Here is an 18,904-nt window from a genome sequence, read left to right as displayed (position 1 = left end):
CAAATGCTATTTCCTTAAACTTGCGGTGTGTGCTTTCAGGTTATTTTGTAATACACAAGTTTACCCATAAGTCAGTTGACTTTTGTGCCATCCTGTACTTTAAGTATTTACAATACATTGACTGAATTTCCTTTAAAATTGTTTATGTATTAACAGAGTTACAATTGAGAGGCTGTGAGCTTGAGAATGTCAGAGCGGGAAAATGTAACGGGTGGCGTATGTTAAAATACTACATAAAAAACTTCCTAACTACTCTTGCAAAAAACCCTGTCCCCACTCAAATGTTTTCTGCAGAACCAATAGCAGAGACAGGACTGAGAAGCATGCGCAAGACATGAGTTTTCTTCGGGCATTCCTAGGCGACCTGTACAAGAGTATGTTCAAATATAACTGGCAATAGATTAGGTACTAGTACCGAGAGTTAGGGCTTAACTTCCGTAAGGAACTGTCTATAGAACAGCAATGAGTCCAGCACAAAGTCCTGGCGTACCCGTTGGAACAACACCGGGGTCGTTCGAACAATGTCACAGGCAGCGAGAATTCTTGCCAGGAGATCCTTTCCGGGGCTGTTCCAACGGGTACGCCAGGACTTTGTGCGACGATGTCATGCCTGCAGCGAAGCTGGGGAAGCCACTTGGAACAACTATTGTGAATGTAGCAGCTTGTGAAACTTGTGCAGGTAATAGAAGTATTACATCTTCGTACACCGATCCTCGCTTATAACTTTCGACTAAGTGGTTTCCGGATCAGGGTTCCTTATCTCAAATTGATACATGTGCCCTTCTCCATCATCCCTGAAAGTTTGTATCATCCGCATACAGGGGGAAGAGATATATTGATTTGGCTTGCCACTCTTGACAAATCGTGAAGATGAGGATGAGTGATGATATGATGAAATTGATGAAGGGACGCTCACAAATAACACCCATGCCCAGGTAAGGATTCGAACCTGGAACTCCTGGCATCCTAGAGAGAGAGAGAGAGAGAGATGCTATGCATGCTAACCATTACACCACTGAGGGCGACGGTAGAGAAATAAAATTAAAGACAGGGAAGATGGAAAGCTAGAGAGAGAGGGGGATAGTTAGTGACAGAGAGAGAGAGAGAGAGAGAGAGAGAGAGAGAGAGAATAGAAAATAAAGAGGAAGAGAGAGATAGAACATGTAAGAGACGGAATGAATGTAATAGAGACAAGAGTAAAATAGAGAAAAATGGAAATAAACAACTAGGGATAGAGAGGGAGGAATTTATAAAAAATAGAACGATAAAGGAGGTAAGAAAGAGAAAAGAAGAAGAACAAAAATAGATTGGAAACTGTGAAAAATATTGATGATTATATCACGATACGTGCCTAAGCACAGCTACAACACAGTTCCTTTCGCTTATTATGTTCCTACAATTCTAAGGTGGTCTTGAAGACGAGAATTAACATTTAACTTATTAAATGTGTCAAGGATCAAACGCAATGTGATGTTTAATTCTTACCTGCGCTAACCACAGCACCACTGAATCTTCGTTTACATATGCTTTATGCAGAGAAGTTTCCTAAATCCCTCAGGAAGTAGCTGTGAAAACAGGATCTACATATATTTGCATGCAGGAGAGGACGTTATGTTAAAAACTGCTGGCTGGATTCTCCTCAGAGTTTCAACTGAATACATATTTCCCCCAACATACTCAGAGACGTAGCCACTCGGTGGGCGAAGATGGGCTCTGGCCCACCGTGAAATTGTCTTAGCCCATTTCTCTGCTCAGTCAAATACTCATATGAGAAATTAGTAATGAAAACAGTAAGCATTTTAACTCAGTTATTTATAGTAGGGAGCACATGCACGCACGGAGAGGGAAGGGGTGTGTTTGTGCGTGCGTGCGTGTGTATGCGTGTCAGAGAGAGCAAGAGAAAGAGAGAGAATTGTTGTTGTTTTAAGTCCACTCTATGCACAAATAGGATAATCGAGACTGAGCATACAGTTTAAAAGGGATCCGAACTATTGAACTATTTGCCTCTACCAAGTATCGAACCCGGAACCTCTAGATTACAAGGTGACACGCCATCGAGGAAGCCCCTTGAGATAGACAGAGATCATGTGTCATGAACATAGAAAGATAGAAACGAAAATAAAGGTGTAATGGGGAAGGTAGAACATAATGAGAGAGAGAGGAAAATAGAGGAAAAGTGTGTGTGTGAGAGAGGAACAGAAATAGAGAGAGTAAAATAGAGAGAGAGAGAGAGATAAAGTGATATAGAGAGGGAGAGAGATAAAAAATGGAGAGAGAGTGAGATATAATGAAAGAGAGGAAAATAAAGTGACAGAAAATTGATTAAAGGGAGAAAGACAAGCAGGCACAAAGGGTCATGGGAAGAAAGGAGACAAACATAAAAACGAAGAGAAAAAGACGGAGTATAAAGACACAGAGTGAGTGAAATAGAAAAAGAGGGAAAGCATGAAATAGAATGAGCAAATTACGGAGAGTAAAGGAATTGAAAAACAGATCATTGATAAAGTTTGAAATAGAATGAAAGAGAGGGAGAAACAAGTAGTTTTATAAATAGAAATAAAGAGACGAAACGGATAAAGGGATTAAGAGGGCAAAAGAGAAGTAGAGAAATAAGATAAACATAAGATAAGATAAAATGATAAGAGAAGCCAAACAGAGAGATGGAGGAATTTAAAGAGACAGAGAGAAGAAGAGATATAGAGAAAAAGATGGAGAGATTGTAAGGTGGAAAGACACAGAGCAATGGGGTTAAGAAAGAAGTAATAGGGAATAAAGAATGGAACAAAGGAGAAGAGTTGAAAGACACTACCAAACTAGAGACCAACAGTGAGCCCACCTCAACAGAATTCTGCGCCAGCAACTCAACAGAGCAGAATAACAAAACAGCCACGCTGTTCATCTTTCTCACAATCTATCCATTCCTCTCATGTTCTCCACGCGGTTTGCATCGATCGGTTGCTACCTGGGAGCATGTTGCAGGACGATGACCGACAGCTAGAAGCCTAATATAGGATGGCCGCGTAGCTTTTCATTAATTTTCCGTTCAAAAAATTCCTTTTCCTACCACAAAAACCTTCCGGTAGTTATTTGAGCAATTCTAATTTATAAACATGGTTTCACTATATACAAAATTCCGAAACGGTAAACTTTTTCTATGGTTAGTTGCATCGAATAGGCTTTCGACTCAGTCTCCCTTGTGAAGAAAACCAGAGAGATAACATGACATTTATTACAACTACTAATCACGTGACTAATGTACAAACACAAAACTCTCTTTTGGAATTCGAATATACTGTTGAGCGTCATCCTCCATTACGGAAAGTGTCTGGAAAGCCATAACTGCAATCAATCCCTTTGGTTAGCATACGGGTTCATCCAGTGGCGGCGTTTGGGTTTTATAAATGGGAAGGGGCAAGGACAGTTTACTTTCCATTGATAGATAAGGTTTAGCATAGTGTAGGGGCATGCCCCACCCCCAAACTGGGTCAATAGGGTCCTCTACCATATAATCCTTGTCATTAGCTAGCTACATAGCTGATTGGTTGATTTAGTTAATTTTACTTCGTTTTTCTGCACTATTGGCTAATCCTGGTCGGAATTCGAACCCTTGACCCCTGGTGTCGTAGCGCGCTGCGCTAACCACTATGCCACTGAGGTCGGCAGATAGGTACAGGGTTCAAGTTAAAAGTAATGGAGAAGTACACTACAGGACATGCTCTGTAATAATAGCAATAATACCAGGATTGTTAAAGGTCAAGGCATCCATCAATTCTAATGGGTCCTAGAGACCTGCAGAATGTTTTTCGTTGTCTCGTTCTTGAAACGTAGCAGGCAGGGTATGGCGAGATAAGAGGGAACAAGCTTCTAGCTAACAAGCCCATCACTGGTGCTTGGCGTCCCTCATCCCGTCCTTCCCGCCGAGAAGAAGTGGTCTTAACGCGGCTACGAATCGGACACAGCCGTCTCACACATCGTCACTTGCTGCAAGAGTTGGACCCTCCTTTCTGTCGTACTGAAAACCTTGTTTTGAGAGTTTGGCATGTTCTTCTCGAATGTTGGGAGACAATGACAATGTCTTTGCCAATGACACCCTTTTCTAATGTTGTGGTAAGGGTTTTAGATAAGGGAATCTTCCCTGTATACACTGAAGTGTGCAAAATGGCCATACGTGCCAACGCACCCAAAATGTTTAATTAATCGTTTGCTCGCTCCAGAGTTTCCCGGGACAGGGTATAGATAGATAGGGTTTGGACAGAAAACTTTATTTTCGCGAGTAATGCAATTCATAAACAGGGGTTGCGTAAAGTATATAGCAAGCTGGTAAATGTTTCCTTGTATGTATGATGAATTGAATAATTGGGTAACTGCTTAAATTTGCAATCTGTCCTTCTAGTATTTGCCAGAAATAAGAGATCACCAATTAGGCGCTCACCATAAATGCTAAGGAAATAAAGAAATCACTCAAGGCTGACTTGTATTCAGCACATAGAGTAGTACACAATCAGGCAATAGATGGCAGATAAGTGCTTCTTTAAATTGATAAAGAATTTTAAAAAAATAAGTACACAAAAAAGAGATGAACTTTTTCACAAAAAATATACTCAATTCAATTAATAAAAATCCTACATACCAGAAATATAGTCTTATAAGTGATTTGGGTGAATTATTTTAGTTTCAGAAGTGTCTTTTCTGATTTTTCATTTTGAACTATTAAAGTCTGGATTTGGAGAACGATCGTAGTGTCTCGATATGTTGATATCTCGACCTCTTGATTTTGAACAATTATTATGTATGGTCTCAGAAGTTGACTATGAGAAAAATTATAATTAGTGAATGGATTTTAAGGTGCAAAATTATGGTCGGGAAAAGGAAAAAAAGGTTCTGAAAATGTTTTTAAAAAATTGCAAAAAAAAATGTGCTTATAAAATGCTTTGCTCAATGCTCTCTTTTTCTGCGCCTTCTGTATAATGCGCGCGGACCGCATAGAGAACTGTGAAACAACGTATAGTGAAGTTGGTACTTCCAAGACCGTCTTCTAAGTAACAACTACAGGGTCTTCAAGATTAGAGAATTCTTAATTTTGCCATTAGCAAGTCCCGAAGATATAGGCAGATCATTTTCGATCAAGTTCACATTTCTCCTTCGCATATTCTGACTTCGTTGGAAAATAATAATAATAACAAATAAATAAAAAGAATTGAATGGCGAACTAGGCTTCACCTCCTTCCCCTCGCTAAGGGACAGTGTGAGAACCAGTACTTTATACAGATTGGATACTTGGTAAAGGATACTTAGTTTGTTTACCCCCCTTCTCCTTGCACTTTTAAAGGTTACCGTCACATTTGCAATATCCTACGTTATAATTTAATACTGTCTGTTAATTTACAACAATGGGCACAACCAATGGTGGTGATTAGGGGGCGAGCGGTAGCAGTTGCCCCCCCCAACTTTTCGCCACTTTTGCCCCCGCACTATGCTAAACCTTAAATACAAAGCTAAATATACTGTCTTTGCCCCCCCAGTTTTGGCACCTTGCCTCCTCTGGTTTTGGAACCCAATCGCCGCCACTGGGTACAACCGTTTTTCAAATTTAAACTTCAATATTTTATCATGTGCATAAATATAAAAAGATGATCATAAATTGAGGTTGCGTGTAACATAAATATAATCTTAAAAAATGAACCATTAAAATTACACAGGTTAGTATAATTATGAAATGGAGTTAAAGACGGTCAATATAATCAAGATAATTTTCTTTGTGGTGGTTGAATAGTAGCAAAATTTGACGGTCTTCCACCGTCATTTCGTGAGCCAACCTTTTCCAGAGACACTCTAATGAAAGCCTTTAACATCTCTTTTACATACTTGCGGTAAAATCTCTACTAATTTTATTTTCGAAGTACCACTTTGTTAAAAATGGATGGATAACCAAAGGAAACGTATATAATGTGAGATGCGTACCGTCGTACAGAAATTCAATGTAAGCCTCTTCTTTTTCCAGAGTTCCCAGTGCAAGTGGTTATGAAGCTGGAAATACTACGAGACTTGGACATAAAAGAAATGGAAGGGGTATGTAAGAGTTTTATTTTCTAAAAGAGGAAAATTTGTAATATATTAGAGTTCTTTGTGTTCAAATTCACTTCCGCTCCTTTCGAGGAGCTTAGAAATATTTAATAACAGTAATATCGGCTCGCAGATATTAGAATGAGTGTTTCTTGGGCCATTTCTTTACAACACACTCTCGTCTAAGGAATCTCTCGGGAGTTGTGCTATGCCGAGATATCTTGTAACAGGATATACGACTATATACAGTGCGTACACAAAGCCCGTGAAGCATTTCAAATGGATGTATTTTCACAGCCACTGGCGTCGTAGATAGGGGGCTGAGAGGGCAATCCCCCCTCCCCTCCGAAATTTTGAGAAAATCAACATTTTGAAATAAAAACAGTGAAAAACTCGGGAAAAAACAATAGTAGTAAATAGAAAAGTACCATAAAATAACCACCGATTGCCCTTCTTGAGAACAGGAAGATATAAAAAATATGTTATTGGTTATACCTTCGCCGTAGAAAGGAGCTATGTACAGTCACAGACATTTCTGTATTCTAGCGATTGCATTGAAACTCAATATAATCGTTAAATCTCATAAGTGTCCGCGATTGTACTGTCCACCTTTACGATTGCAGCCCCTATCGAAAAAAAAATATCTTTCGTACGCCACTGCTCACAGCGAGACGCAAACATGTGCCCACACGGTTACAAAATTTAAAACGAACACAACGAATTATGACTTCACATCTTACAAATGCCCATAACGTCCACCTTTTTTCACATTGCACACATCTATCATATAGTCCATTTCACTCCATACTCGACGCAACTTGTCAGGGGTTATTCTGGCGATGTCAGCTGTGAAGGGGTATTGCAGATCCTGGAGCTCGTGTGGTAGGGGTGGTATGTAGACTCCTTCACACATCGCCACATGAAGACGTTAAATGGGGTCAAGTCTGGTGATCTGAGTGGACAAAACTCTTCTTCAGGCTGTGTGAACGCCATTTTGGACTTGTGTGAATGTGGCGCTGCCGTTGGACACCAGCGAGACTACAACGGGAGATGGCGTCTGAAATCATAATCCTGCGAGTGTGTCTTTCATTTTGTCATCATTTGAGCACGTGTTTATGTCTCGCAATGAGAATACAGCCATTTGAAATGTTTTACGAAGTTTGTGAACACCCTTTGTGTGTGTGTATATATATATAAAGTTACAAAGCGTGGATTGAAATAACGGCTTGCCCCTTGGGCACGTCACTACTACAGTTCTTGTTCAGTCTTACGGCGGGCGCTCTACATGCTGACAGGATGGGATACGGAGCGGCGATCCTCCGCCTCCACTCGCCACTCTCACTTTTGGTACCCTCTCACTCAGATCTTCTTTCTTGATCTTATCTGAGTGTGGTATCCGTATCCCGGAATAGGATATAAGGATTAACTTGGTAAGTGGAGAGGTCAGAAGGTACGTAAGAGAGAAGAGGCAAGTGCTCTGAGTCTTGGTACCTAAGATTTAAACCAAGACTTTTTGAAAAATTAATATTGTGAAATTGAGTAGCTCCAAACAATAAGCAAGATATGAAATATAAAGATACATATAACATAGAAATAAAATAATGAATATATAAGAATACAATATAAGAATGAGAATATAGAATAAGATATTCGAGGAACCCTTAGATCCCATAAATGAGAGAATAATAATGGCACTTGATGAGGAATCCTTAGATCAGAAGACAGGTAGATATTCATAAGAGTTATATTGAAGAGACATCCCTGAAGAATAGGGAGTTCTCAAGCCTCCTCTTCTGTCTTCAATCTTCTACTCGCAGTCCTCAACTGGTAGACAGCATCTGGATACTGGAAATGTATATATTGGTTTCAGTCATCCAATTCTCGTATGTCGGTTCTCTTCTGAGGGATGTAATGTAGTGTTTTCTTCTATTCAGGAAAACCGGTCCTTCTTCATACTATCTTATTTCATTTAAGCAATTATTTTGTGCACAGCTGCTTTCTCCCATTAATTGGGCAGCAAGTCTCATGCTCGATCTAGTCTTAGTTCCAGTGGGTTCCATGTTTTCAATAAATGATGATATTGGAACCACTTGTCGGACTCGTGACACTTGATGGTGTTTGAATTCCATTTCCTCAAGCGTAGATATCAGCTCAGCCAAAGCATTAATTGTAGGAAAGGTTCGTTGACAAGTAAGTTGTTGTCTTACAAGGTCTGGTTCTAGCTTAGCTCTAAGTTCCCTTATTTTGGGGTCTTGAAATTTATTGCAATAAAACACAACGTGTTCTGGAGTATCAGTAGTCTTACATACTTGGCACTGGTCATCTAGACTGAGGCCAAAGCGTTTCAAATATGCCTTATAAGGGCCATGCCCTGTAATGAGGTGTATCGACCCTTTAGTTGGTTTAAAGAGTGAGTTCATTGTCCAGAATTTAACGTCAGGCATATATAGCTTCGTGTGTACTGATCCCGAGTATTGTCTCCACTCTTGTTGCCATTTGCTTTGTAGAACCTGGTCAATGTCCTGCATGGTATTCACATTAATTCCCAACAGCATGAATATCTTAGCTTGGTCTCCCTTCCGAAACCAATATCTAGAAGCGTGTCTTTGAACCTCAAAATCAAGAGGCAAGACACCAGCTAGCACTATAGTTGACATAGTTGACGTTGTGCGAAAGGCCCCAAGAATTCTCAACAAGACGTTGCGCTGTGTCGATCTCAGACGGTCCCGGACAACTTTCTTCCTAGAAAGGAAAGCCCAAGTAGACGCTGCATAACATATAGTTGTAACAAATATCGCTTTATAATACAGCATTGCGATCTTGGATGGTATCTTAAATGCAGTATTACCAATGTTTAAGATATTGTGTAAAGCTGACTTGGCCTTAGCTGTAACACTGTTCACATGAGCTCTTAGGCTCATTTGAGCTTCCATGTGAATTCCAAGGTATTTGATGACTTGAACATTTTTAATTGAAGAGTTCTGAAACTTGAATATAGGCGCTCGAGCCAGTTTTCCCTTAAGGAGGATTTGATATGTCTTCTCCTTAGCTATGGTCAACTTAGATTCCTCAGTCCAAATGGCCACTTGATTCAAGATCTTGTTAGCATTGAACTCCAAACCTTTGCGATTATTCGATCCGGTTATGATTAATAGATCATCTGCATAAGCAACACTATCTATGATCTCATCCATGCTGCTGAGAGATAGCAGTAGTGGTTCCAAGGTGTAATGACCCCGAGTTTGCCATTACTTCGTGGTTTTATATTATTATATTTTATATTATTATTAGTAGTAGTATTATACAGTTAATAATTCATATATATATATTCATAAATATGGCCGCCTTTATAATCAAAATTATACACATATCTACAAGTATGAAAAGCGGCAAATTTAAGCAATTTACATAGTTTCAACATTAATCGTTTCATTTGCTTTTAAATGTTCTAAGGAGTGTTATAAGTTTCATTTTGATCAGTGAATTGAAGCCGAAGTTAATAATTTCTGAGTTAAATTCCGTATATCTATTTGTTGTTTCATGTTTCTGGCAAACGCCGTTCGTTTCTCTTATATTTTGAAAGCCATTGTTGATGTATTTAAACTCTTGTGGGGTGAGAAGATCACGTGCTTTTCATTGCATTGTTGCCACCACATACCTAAATTCACTGTGCCAGATTACTGTACTTTTCTAACATATTACTGTTGGCTTTTATAGAACTTCCTAGTATTAAAAGGGTTATTGTGTCTGGTAACACTGTGTAACTGAGGAGGTGTTTTCGCCTTCCAGGAAAACGGTTAGTAGTCGCGCGGATAGATTTGAAGTAGCCAGAGGTGCTTCGCGTTACGGAAAAGATAGGCTTACGCATCTCGTGCTGTACCGTTCAAAAGTATTTGAATTGTAATTTTCGTATTACATTATATACGTGCGTGTCTATAATAAACGTAAAATTGAACATATTGCGGTTTTTCTTTATTTCGAAAGTGTATTTCGTACTTGTGGATACCTGCATCACTCGTGGGTTGTCATTGGACTTCACCTGTGGATCCAAAGGGAAGGAACGCAGTAATTCAGCCCGATCCCTGGGATTATCCAGCATGCTCTGCTGAGCTTATAAGGTAAATGTACTGGTGAAGTGCACCGCTACGTGGGACGTAGCAAGTTTTGGCGCCACATCGCGGGGCTCGTGAAGAGTGAAGATTGTCCTTTCTCTCATTGTGTGAAGTGCTTCCCAGTGGTCCCGAGTGTTTTGTGTCCTCCCAAAATTTATACCACTTTCCCAGAAGATGGATAGGAAGAACCTAAGGAGCCAATCACGCAGCGTAGTACAGGAGACGACAGCGGCGTGTTGCAGCACTACTTGGACAGAAGAATCTGGATACCGATGTCAAAATTGTGACAGGTTATTCCACACTGGGTGTGTGGCACGAGCAGAGACTGTGGTCGGCGAGAATGACAAGGAGTTGCTGTGTCAAACGTGCTTTGAACAGAGGATGCGGCCGGTGGAACCTGTACTAGGCACCGTGTCAGTGATCCCGGATTGGATAAAGGCCGTGATGGAGAGACAGAATCAGATGATTGCTGCAATTGCTGAAAAGGAACGTGAGCGGGAAGAAAGAGACCGGCAACGACAAGAACAGTTCGTCAGCGCTATGGAACAGAAGGAACGTGAGCGAGAAGAGACCAGGTTAGCCCAGGAACGTGAGCGGGAAGAAAGAGACCGGCAACGACAAGAACAGTTCGTCAGCGCTATGGAACAGAAGGAACGTGAGCGGGAAGAGAGAGACCGGCAACGACAAGAACAGTTCGTCACCGCATTATCGGAAAAACAAAGGGAGAGTAATGAACAGATAGCGGGAAAGTTTGGTGACATTATGCAACAACTAAGTGCTCTTCCTATTCAAATACAGCTTACATCTGAACGTATTGGGCAAGTCGAAGAAGCACAACAGGGTCTAGTGTCCAAGCAGACTGTCCTTGAGTCCGATGTAGGCGTGTTGAAGGATCAAGTGACTGAACTTTCGCAGGACATTTCTGGTCTGCGGACCCAGCTAAAGGAGACTGTGACGGAGACCCACACGAACCTACAAAACGACATTGCAGACCTTCGGCAGCGTGTGACAAATTTAGTTGTTCGAGAGGAAACTGTTACCCCTCCCGTAGGCGAAAACATGGGCCACAACATTACCTCGTCGCCCCGTCGCATTGCAGAAATGTACGTACAACAGCAGTCCTTGCACATTGAGAGAGATCATCGACCTTCTTTGCGCGAGTCCGTTGTACCTGCTCGAGAGACAGTTCGGGTTGGACAGTACGACGTTGACGAACGACGAGTAAGAGATGAAGTGTCCGATTCGGATAGTGCCCCTTTAAGAGAGTGGAATCTTCGTTTGCCACGCATGACAGACATAAATCAGTTACCAAAATTTGACGGAAACATTGAAGCGTACTCAGCGGAAAAATATCTGACAGACCTAAACCTTAGCTTTCACCTAATGCATGTACCTTATGAGTGTCGAGTAGGTTTGTTGTCTCGAATCTTTGTGGGAACGGCTGAACATTGGCTTTCAGCGAACCGTGACCAGTTCCAAAACTATGAGGACTTTTGTGAACAGTTCCGGGCACAGTTTGCTTCCCCGGAAGCTAAACAACGACAACTTGCTGCTTTGCGACGGCGTCGTTATTCTAGGCAAACTAATTCGTCCATGGAAAGTTACGCCTGGAGTACCTACGCTGCTTTCAAGAACTTGTCTGACAGTTTACGAGAAAATGAAGTGGTGACTTTGATAATCGAACAGCTCCCTTTTCGAGTGCGACATCTGTGCCTTGCCAACGCTCCTAGGAACATTCGTGACCTGACAACATTTCTTAAAAGTTACGAAGTGTGCGAAGAGCCGATGGGTTGGCAAACGTATGACAACACGGCTGGCGTACGACGACAGGAAGACTCTAACTTTCGTCGTACACAAAATAACCGAGCTCCACAAGTAAGGATGGTAAGACAAAATAACCGTCCTAACAATCAAAACCAAAATTCATTTCATCCGTACAATACTTCTCGACGGCAGAATCAACAGAACCGGACGTCTCAAACAGATGAGCGGTCAGAAAGAACGAAGCAATGGACACCACCTGCTCGTCGACGACAGCGATACAGGCCGAGCTACCAACGGTCAAGATCGGACTCTTCCCGTCATAACCCGATGGTGAACGCTGAAACAAACACTGATGAGCCGCCGTTAAGTCACGAACAGCAACAGGCCATAAATGACACTCGAAACTACTACTGGAACATGAATCAGGCAGGTGGAAATTCTCCGGAAAACTCTCACCTTGCTTAATTGATCAGCTCCGTGTTGGGCAAGGGCATCTTGAGGAGCTGTCCCACGTTAGTGATTCGAGATCTTTTGGAGTGACCACGACGATTGATTTAACTGAAACTGAAAAGGCTGTGATCCGAGGTGCCGTATTTAAAATTCAAAAATTATCTTCAAATAGCACCACTCCGATCGTGAATAGTAACATCGCTGGACTTCCGGTATCTTGTGTCATCGACACCGGAAGCGAGGTATCATTGTTGAATTATGAAATTTGGGAACGTTTAGTGCAGAAATTCAGTGGTATGACACTTACAAAAGAACCACAAGTTAGGCTGACAGACTTTACAGGAAAACAGCACGTACGTGTGTGTGGAAAACGAAAACTTACAATATCATTTGATGGACAGGAAGTTCAAGTGGACATTTTTGTGATCAAAAACATTCCGGCAGATATGTTTTTAGGAGTTCCGTTTCTGCGCGACTACAAGGCTAATGTGGACTTTCAAACCAATCAGCTGATACTTCACCTCGATGATGAATCATCCTTGTCTGAGAATATAGTTTTTAACGTGGGTGCAAATGAGCAAAGGAAGGCTGTGCACCACGTTCAGTATGACAAGTGGATGGCTAGTGAGGAGGATTTGAAGTGCAAGGTCGATGAAAGTATTACTTTGAGTTTTTCAGAACGAAAGGAACTGTTAGATTTAATTTTAAAATATCAACCGACGTTTTCTGACAGACCAGGAACGGTCAAAGGACTGGAATGTGAAATAAATTTAATAGATCAAATTCCTGTATTTCGGAAGCCTTAACCGATTCCCATCGCTAAACGTGCTGCACTCAACAAGGAATTAGAAAAGTTGAAGGAATGGAGAGTTAATCAGGAAATTTTTTATTCCGCCTTTATTGTCGACACAAATCACCGATTGTGGTCTAATTTCATCTTTGATATTGTTTTGGCTCCCAAACATTCGATCCCACAAGTCATCCGACCCTTGCCCGACAACTAACAAATGGATGCATTTTGACTGAAGGAAGGAATCCCGCAAGTGCAAATGAACTTGTAGATTAAATTGTTGTTTTGTTCTTTATATTACTCAATACTGTCGAACGGGTTGTCAAAGTGCCGACAACTTTTCCTTTTGTAATTGTTTTCTGTGATTGTAGAACCGCTTGTATTTACGAATCGTATATGTTTCTAATGTAAGTTAAAACTAGAATATTTTGATTGTCAAAGAAAAACACGAATAACATATTGCAAGCTAAAGATTAAGCTCTGTGCAAATGTAAATTCTTTTGGAAGCTTATTTTGTAACAATGCTTTGAGTGAAAAAACAAGATATTTAAAGATGGAATGATTTTTTTTTTGTGTACAAGAATGGAATAGTACACTAACTTTGGTTTGTTATCTCCATAATCTGCTTATTGTGAATACGTTGCAAAACATTTGTGTAATCAATGTTAAGATACTTCGTTGTTATACGTTTTCTGGCACAGACAAGTTTTACATTTGTTTTATATATAAAAAAAATACTTTTCTTCGCTTTTCTCCTTAAAGATTTTTTTTATTTGGAAGAGGGGGGATATTGTAATGACCCCGAGTTTGCCATTACTTCGTGGTTTTATATTATTATATTTTATATTATTATTAGTAGTAGTATTATACAGTTAATAATTCATATATATATATTCATAAATATGGCCGCCTTTATAATCAAAATTATACACATATCTACAAGTATGAAAAGCGGCAAATTTAAGCAATTTACATAGTTTCAACATTAATCGTTTCATTTGCTTTTAAATGTTCTAAGGAGTGTTATAAGTTTCATTTTGATCAGTGAATTGAAGCCGAAGTTAATAATTTCTGAGTTAAATTCCGTATATCTATTTGTTGTTTCATGTTTCTGGCAAACGCCGTTCGTTTCTCTTATATTTTGAAAGCCATTGTTGATGTATTTAAACTCTTGTGGGGTGAGAAGATCACGTGCTTTTCATTGCATTGTTGCCACCACATACCTAAATTCACTGTGCCAGATTACTGTACTTTTCTAACATATTACTGTTGGCTTTTATAGAACTTCCTAGTATTAAAAGGGTTATTGTGTCTGGTAACACTGTGTAACTGAGGAGGTGTTTTCGCCTTCCAGGAAAACGGTTAGTAGTCGCGCGGATAGATTTGAAGTAGCCAGAGGTGCTTCGCGTTACGGAAAAGATAGGCTTACGCATCTCGTGCTGTACCGTTCAAAAGTATTTGAATTGTAATTTTCGTATTACATTATATACGTGCGTGTCTATAATAAACGTAAAATTGAACATATTGCGGTTTTTCTTTATTTCGAAAGTGTATTTCGTACTTGTGGATACCTGCATCACTCGTGGGTTGTCATTGGACTTCACCTGTGGATCCAAGGGGAAGGAACGCAGTAATTCAGCCCGATCCCTGGGATTATCCAGCATGCTCTGCTGAGCTTATAAGGTAAGTGTACTGGTGAAGTGCACCGCTACGTGGGACGTAGCAAAGGTTATATTCCAAAGGACTGGCCCCAGGACGGAGCCCTGAGGACAGCCTTTGTTGACACTCCTGCAGATCGTCTCATGTCCCCAAACGAACTGTATTATCCTGTCTTTCAGGTAATCACAGATTAAGCTGTATAGAGGCTTAGGAATCTGCAACCTCCGTAGTTCTCGTAGTAAGTATGGCCACCATACATTATTGAACGCTCCGCTAATGTCAATTGTAATTCCAGTAACATACTTATAATGAGTTTGGTTTATAGATGTTATCACACGATTGACCGCATCCTCAGTAGAGCGTCCTTTAATGAACCCATACTGTTTGCTGGAATTCCTTATTAGTGTTAGTCTTTCGTTTAGTCTCTTTGTAATCAGCCTCTCAAAAACTTTGCCTAAGACATCCAAGAGGCAAATTGGCCTGTAGGATTTTACATTGGATGGATCTCTTTTGGTATCCTTTAAGAAAAGCACTAACGTTGCTAATTTCCAGTCTTCAGGAAAAATCCCTTCTGCTAGACATTGGTTATAGATTGTCTGTAAACCTCCGAGAAGTTGGTTTTTAGTAATTTTGATTAACTCGTTTAGAGTTCCATCAGGACCCGGGGCTTTGCCATTTTTCAATCTGTCGATCACCGCGGCGATTTCTTCCTGTGCAAACGGTATCACCAGTGTAGGATTTTCATAGGTTACATCAACTGTAGATCTTATGTTGTTCTGGATTGGTGTGTCCTCTTCAGAATCGTCCAATGGTAGTAGTCCATCCATTATGAAGCTTACTGCCTCCTGCCATGAGCTTGTGTATGTATTGTCACTCTTCTTAAATGGTACAGGGACGAATTTCTGTGAATTTTTTTGGGCAGCTATTTTGTATGGCATGCTCCAAGGATTTTTAAGGATCTCCCGTTGTACTAGACAGGCCCAGGATTTTATCTTGTACTGTTCAATAAGCTTACCGTATTTCCATTTGGAGTTTCGGTACTTCTCTAGATAGAATGTTCTGTCTCTATCCGTCTTGGATTTTTGATAGAGCTTTCTGAGTCTCCGCGTAATGTTCCGTCTTCTCATGATATACTCTGGCCAGGCTTGTTTAGGTTTCTGCTCCTTCATCTTAGGGATATGGCCTGGCGCAGTCCCCAATATGTGCGCAACTGTAGCTACATTTCCAGAGATCGTATTATCCAAGGTTATCGGATTGTGCCTTAATTCATTTGCCACAAGAGTGCGTAGTATTTCTTGGTCACGCATATTCCATTTTCTTTTGGTTAATCTCTTGTTGACTGGTGTGTGTCGTCTTTTAAGTTTGATACAGTAGCTAATCAAGTTGTGGTCACTAACTGTCAGCTTCTCAGCAACCCACCAGTTACATGCTACATGCTGACAAGGGAGCGAAGTGGGAAAGAGACCAATCCAGCGCGATAAGAAACACAGCAGCTTATAGAACGAGGTGCACGTAGTACTTCTTACCGCCACATCTATCTCTCGGCGCCACCGCTCTTGTCTGGTTGGTGTGCTGCGTATCCCCCGCTCCCTATAACCTGTCCCGTTTCCCGCGCTAGCGATGGCTCGACAGTTTTGGTACCAATGAGAAACGAGGAAAAAGTCGTCTGCTGGTCAGCGAGGAGCGAATGGAAGGCAGAAGAGAGGCGCTTACGTAGACGCTGTTGCCACGTTGCGGTCTAACTCATGTGTTTTGTTTGTGTCTTGTTGAAGAAGCTTGTTTTGTAAGCGTGGTGCTGATTAGTGTGCGTTTTAAAGTATCCGGATGGAATTTTCTCTGGTTATATTTGTTTGTGTCCTATTTGTGTTTAGTGTCATCTTAGCTGGAACACTCAAGAAGGGGAATTGTGTATATTTGTGCACTTCCGCGTATTTTATTCACAGCCTGACTTCCGCTTTCCCCAGCACGGAGTTCACGCGGTCTGCAGCAGCAACGCCGCGTGGTTTCTGCTAGAAAAGCCAGCGATCAGCTAGCGCGGGAAGCGGGACAGGTTGTAACAAACGCGGTATACTTCCCTTCCCAGCATGTTGGCCGCACGCCGTAAGAGTAGACAAGAGCTGTAGGCAGTATGGTATGAAGTAATGCTCGAAACATAAGTTAAGCACATCGAAATTACACGTGATAACACTTCCACCGAGGATAAAATATATATTTTTGGCAGACGTATAAATACTAATCCATTTTCAGAAATACAGTATTTTGTGGCTGAAATTTGTGTTCAATATAGAAACAATAGTCTCTTAGATTATTTTTTAAAAAAATATCCTAAGTTTACGGGCGAGTAGTAACCAGTTTACCAACTGCACTCTGGATCTTCCCGATGGCGCAGTGGCGCTTTGTAATCAAGGGGTCCAGGGTTCGAACCCGGGTCTCGGGTTGATCACATGGCGACGACGCTACTACCACTACGCCATCGGGAAGGCCCCATCACTCTGAAGGCACACACCGTTTTCTAATGGTGTTACACTACACCATAGACTCATCCACAGTGAAACATGTCTGTTCCATGAATAGTTCCTACCAGGTGACAACAGGTTTTTCCGCACTCAGCCGGGACCAAACATTTCCGTGTCCTCCTGTTAGCGGACAGTTCATGGAGCGAACAGGGCATGGAGCGGACACAACTTCATTGACATGTTATGTAGTGAACTAATCAGTTAGAAAATCTAAACCTCCCGCCCCCACTCGCTGCTGGCAGGTAGCAACCAGTTCATGGAGCGGACACGTGTTCATTGACCTCCCCCGCCAACCGGGAAGCTTCATACTTCCTGTCCTGTCTCCTGTGAGCTTATTTTATTCTTGTGCGATTAACCTAGCTGTTCGTTCCTTTTAAGTAAGTTCCGAAATTTAAGAATATGGTGATCGTGGAGACCAGGAAAGGGAAACCGTGCACAATGTTTAACAGATACTCGTTAATGCTGCTGATGGAACTAGGCCCAAATTTCTGAAGACGATGTCCTCCTTACGAAACTGGATTGATACCATTCACAAAACTGGAGATAAAAAATGTGTAAAATCCTATAGACCAATCTCACTTCTATCGCCACTATCAATTACTTGTGAAAAAATCATCAAAAACAGGTTACTTCAGTTTACGTCACCATATATCAACACAGCACAACATGGTTTTCTTCCAGGCAGCTCTTGCCTAACAAATCTTTCCGTCTTACCTTCGCATGCTGCCAAAGCTATTGATAATAACTCCCAACTTGACACTATATATTTGGACATTTCGAAAGCCTTTGACAAAATTAATCATAAATTTCTTCTTCATAAGTTATCATCCAGATTTAACATCCATGGCAAATTTCTCACTTTACTCCAGGACTACCTCCATGAGCGTGAACAACGTGTTGTTCTTTCAGGTAACTCTTCTAACTTTCTTCCCGTTTTGTCTGGAGTTCCCCAGGGGAGTGTCTTAGGGCCGCTCCTATTCCTTCTGTACATGGATGACCTCCCTGAAAAACTGTCCTCCCTCCCTATCAATATACTTTTGTTTGCGGATGACTGTAAACTCTTTAAGGAGATCTCATCGCATCATGACATGATGATTCTTCAAAATGCTCTCACAGAACTTGTTAAGTGGTGTCGTCAGTGGAATTTAGAACTAAACCCTCAGAAATGGTATTTCCTTACTTATTCCCTAAAAAAGAACAAAGTGGTATCTACTTATTCCATTGAAAAGAATCCAATCCAAAACGTTTCCACCCAAAAGGACCTAGGTATTACCATGGATGAAAAACTCACTTTTAATTATCATATTATAGCTACCACTAAAAAAGCCATGCGCCTTCTCGGTCTTCTATACAGATTTAGCGAAATTCAAAACCCATCATCTCTTGCTTTATTCTTTAAATCTTTCATCTCGCCCATCCTTGAATACTGTTCCCCAATTTGGGCAATGGCCTCAAAACCAATCCACCAGAATAGATTCTGTTCTCAGTTTCTTTCTTGCAATTGTTCGCCATAGGATACCTTCCTTTCGACATCTATCCAAATCAGACAC

The 18,904-nt window shown here is 41.0% G+C and overlaps 1 protein-coding gene across 2 annotated transcripts in view; it reads left to right on the top strand.

The window, feature by feature from the left end:
* Nucleotides 1-18,904, top strand: part of LOC145999438 (glycine receptor subunit beta-type 4-like) — a 258,162-nt gene that overhangs the window by 77,369 nt on the left and 161,889 nt on the right. For both annotated transcript variants that reach the window (XM_083136400.1, XM_083136399.1), the window contains exon 4: nucleotides 6,002-6,069. In XM_083136400.1, the coding sequence (XP_082992526.1) occupies nucleotides 6,002-6,069 (68 nt within the window). The remainder of the gene's footprint in view (nucleotides 1-6,001; nucleotides 6,070-18,904) is intronic.

Source organism: Lepisma saccharinum, chromosome 15 (assembly GCF_977018435.1).
Source record: "Lepisma saccharinum chromosome 15, izLepSacc3.1, whole genome shotgun sequence".
NCBI classification, from domain to species: domain Eukaryota; kingdom Metazoa; phylum Arthropoda; class Insecta; order Zygentoma; family Lepismatidae; genus Lepisma; species Lepisma saccharinum.
This window is presented reverse-complemented; position numbering and strand designations above follow the sequence as displayed.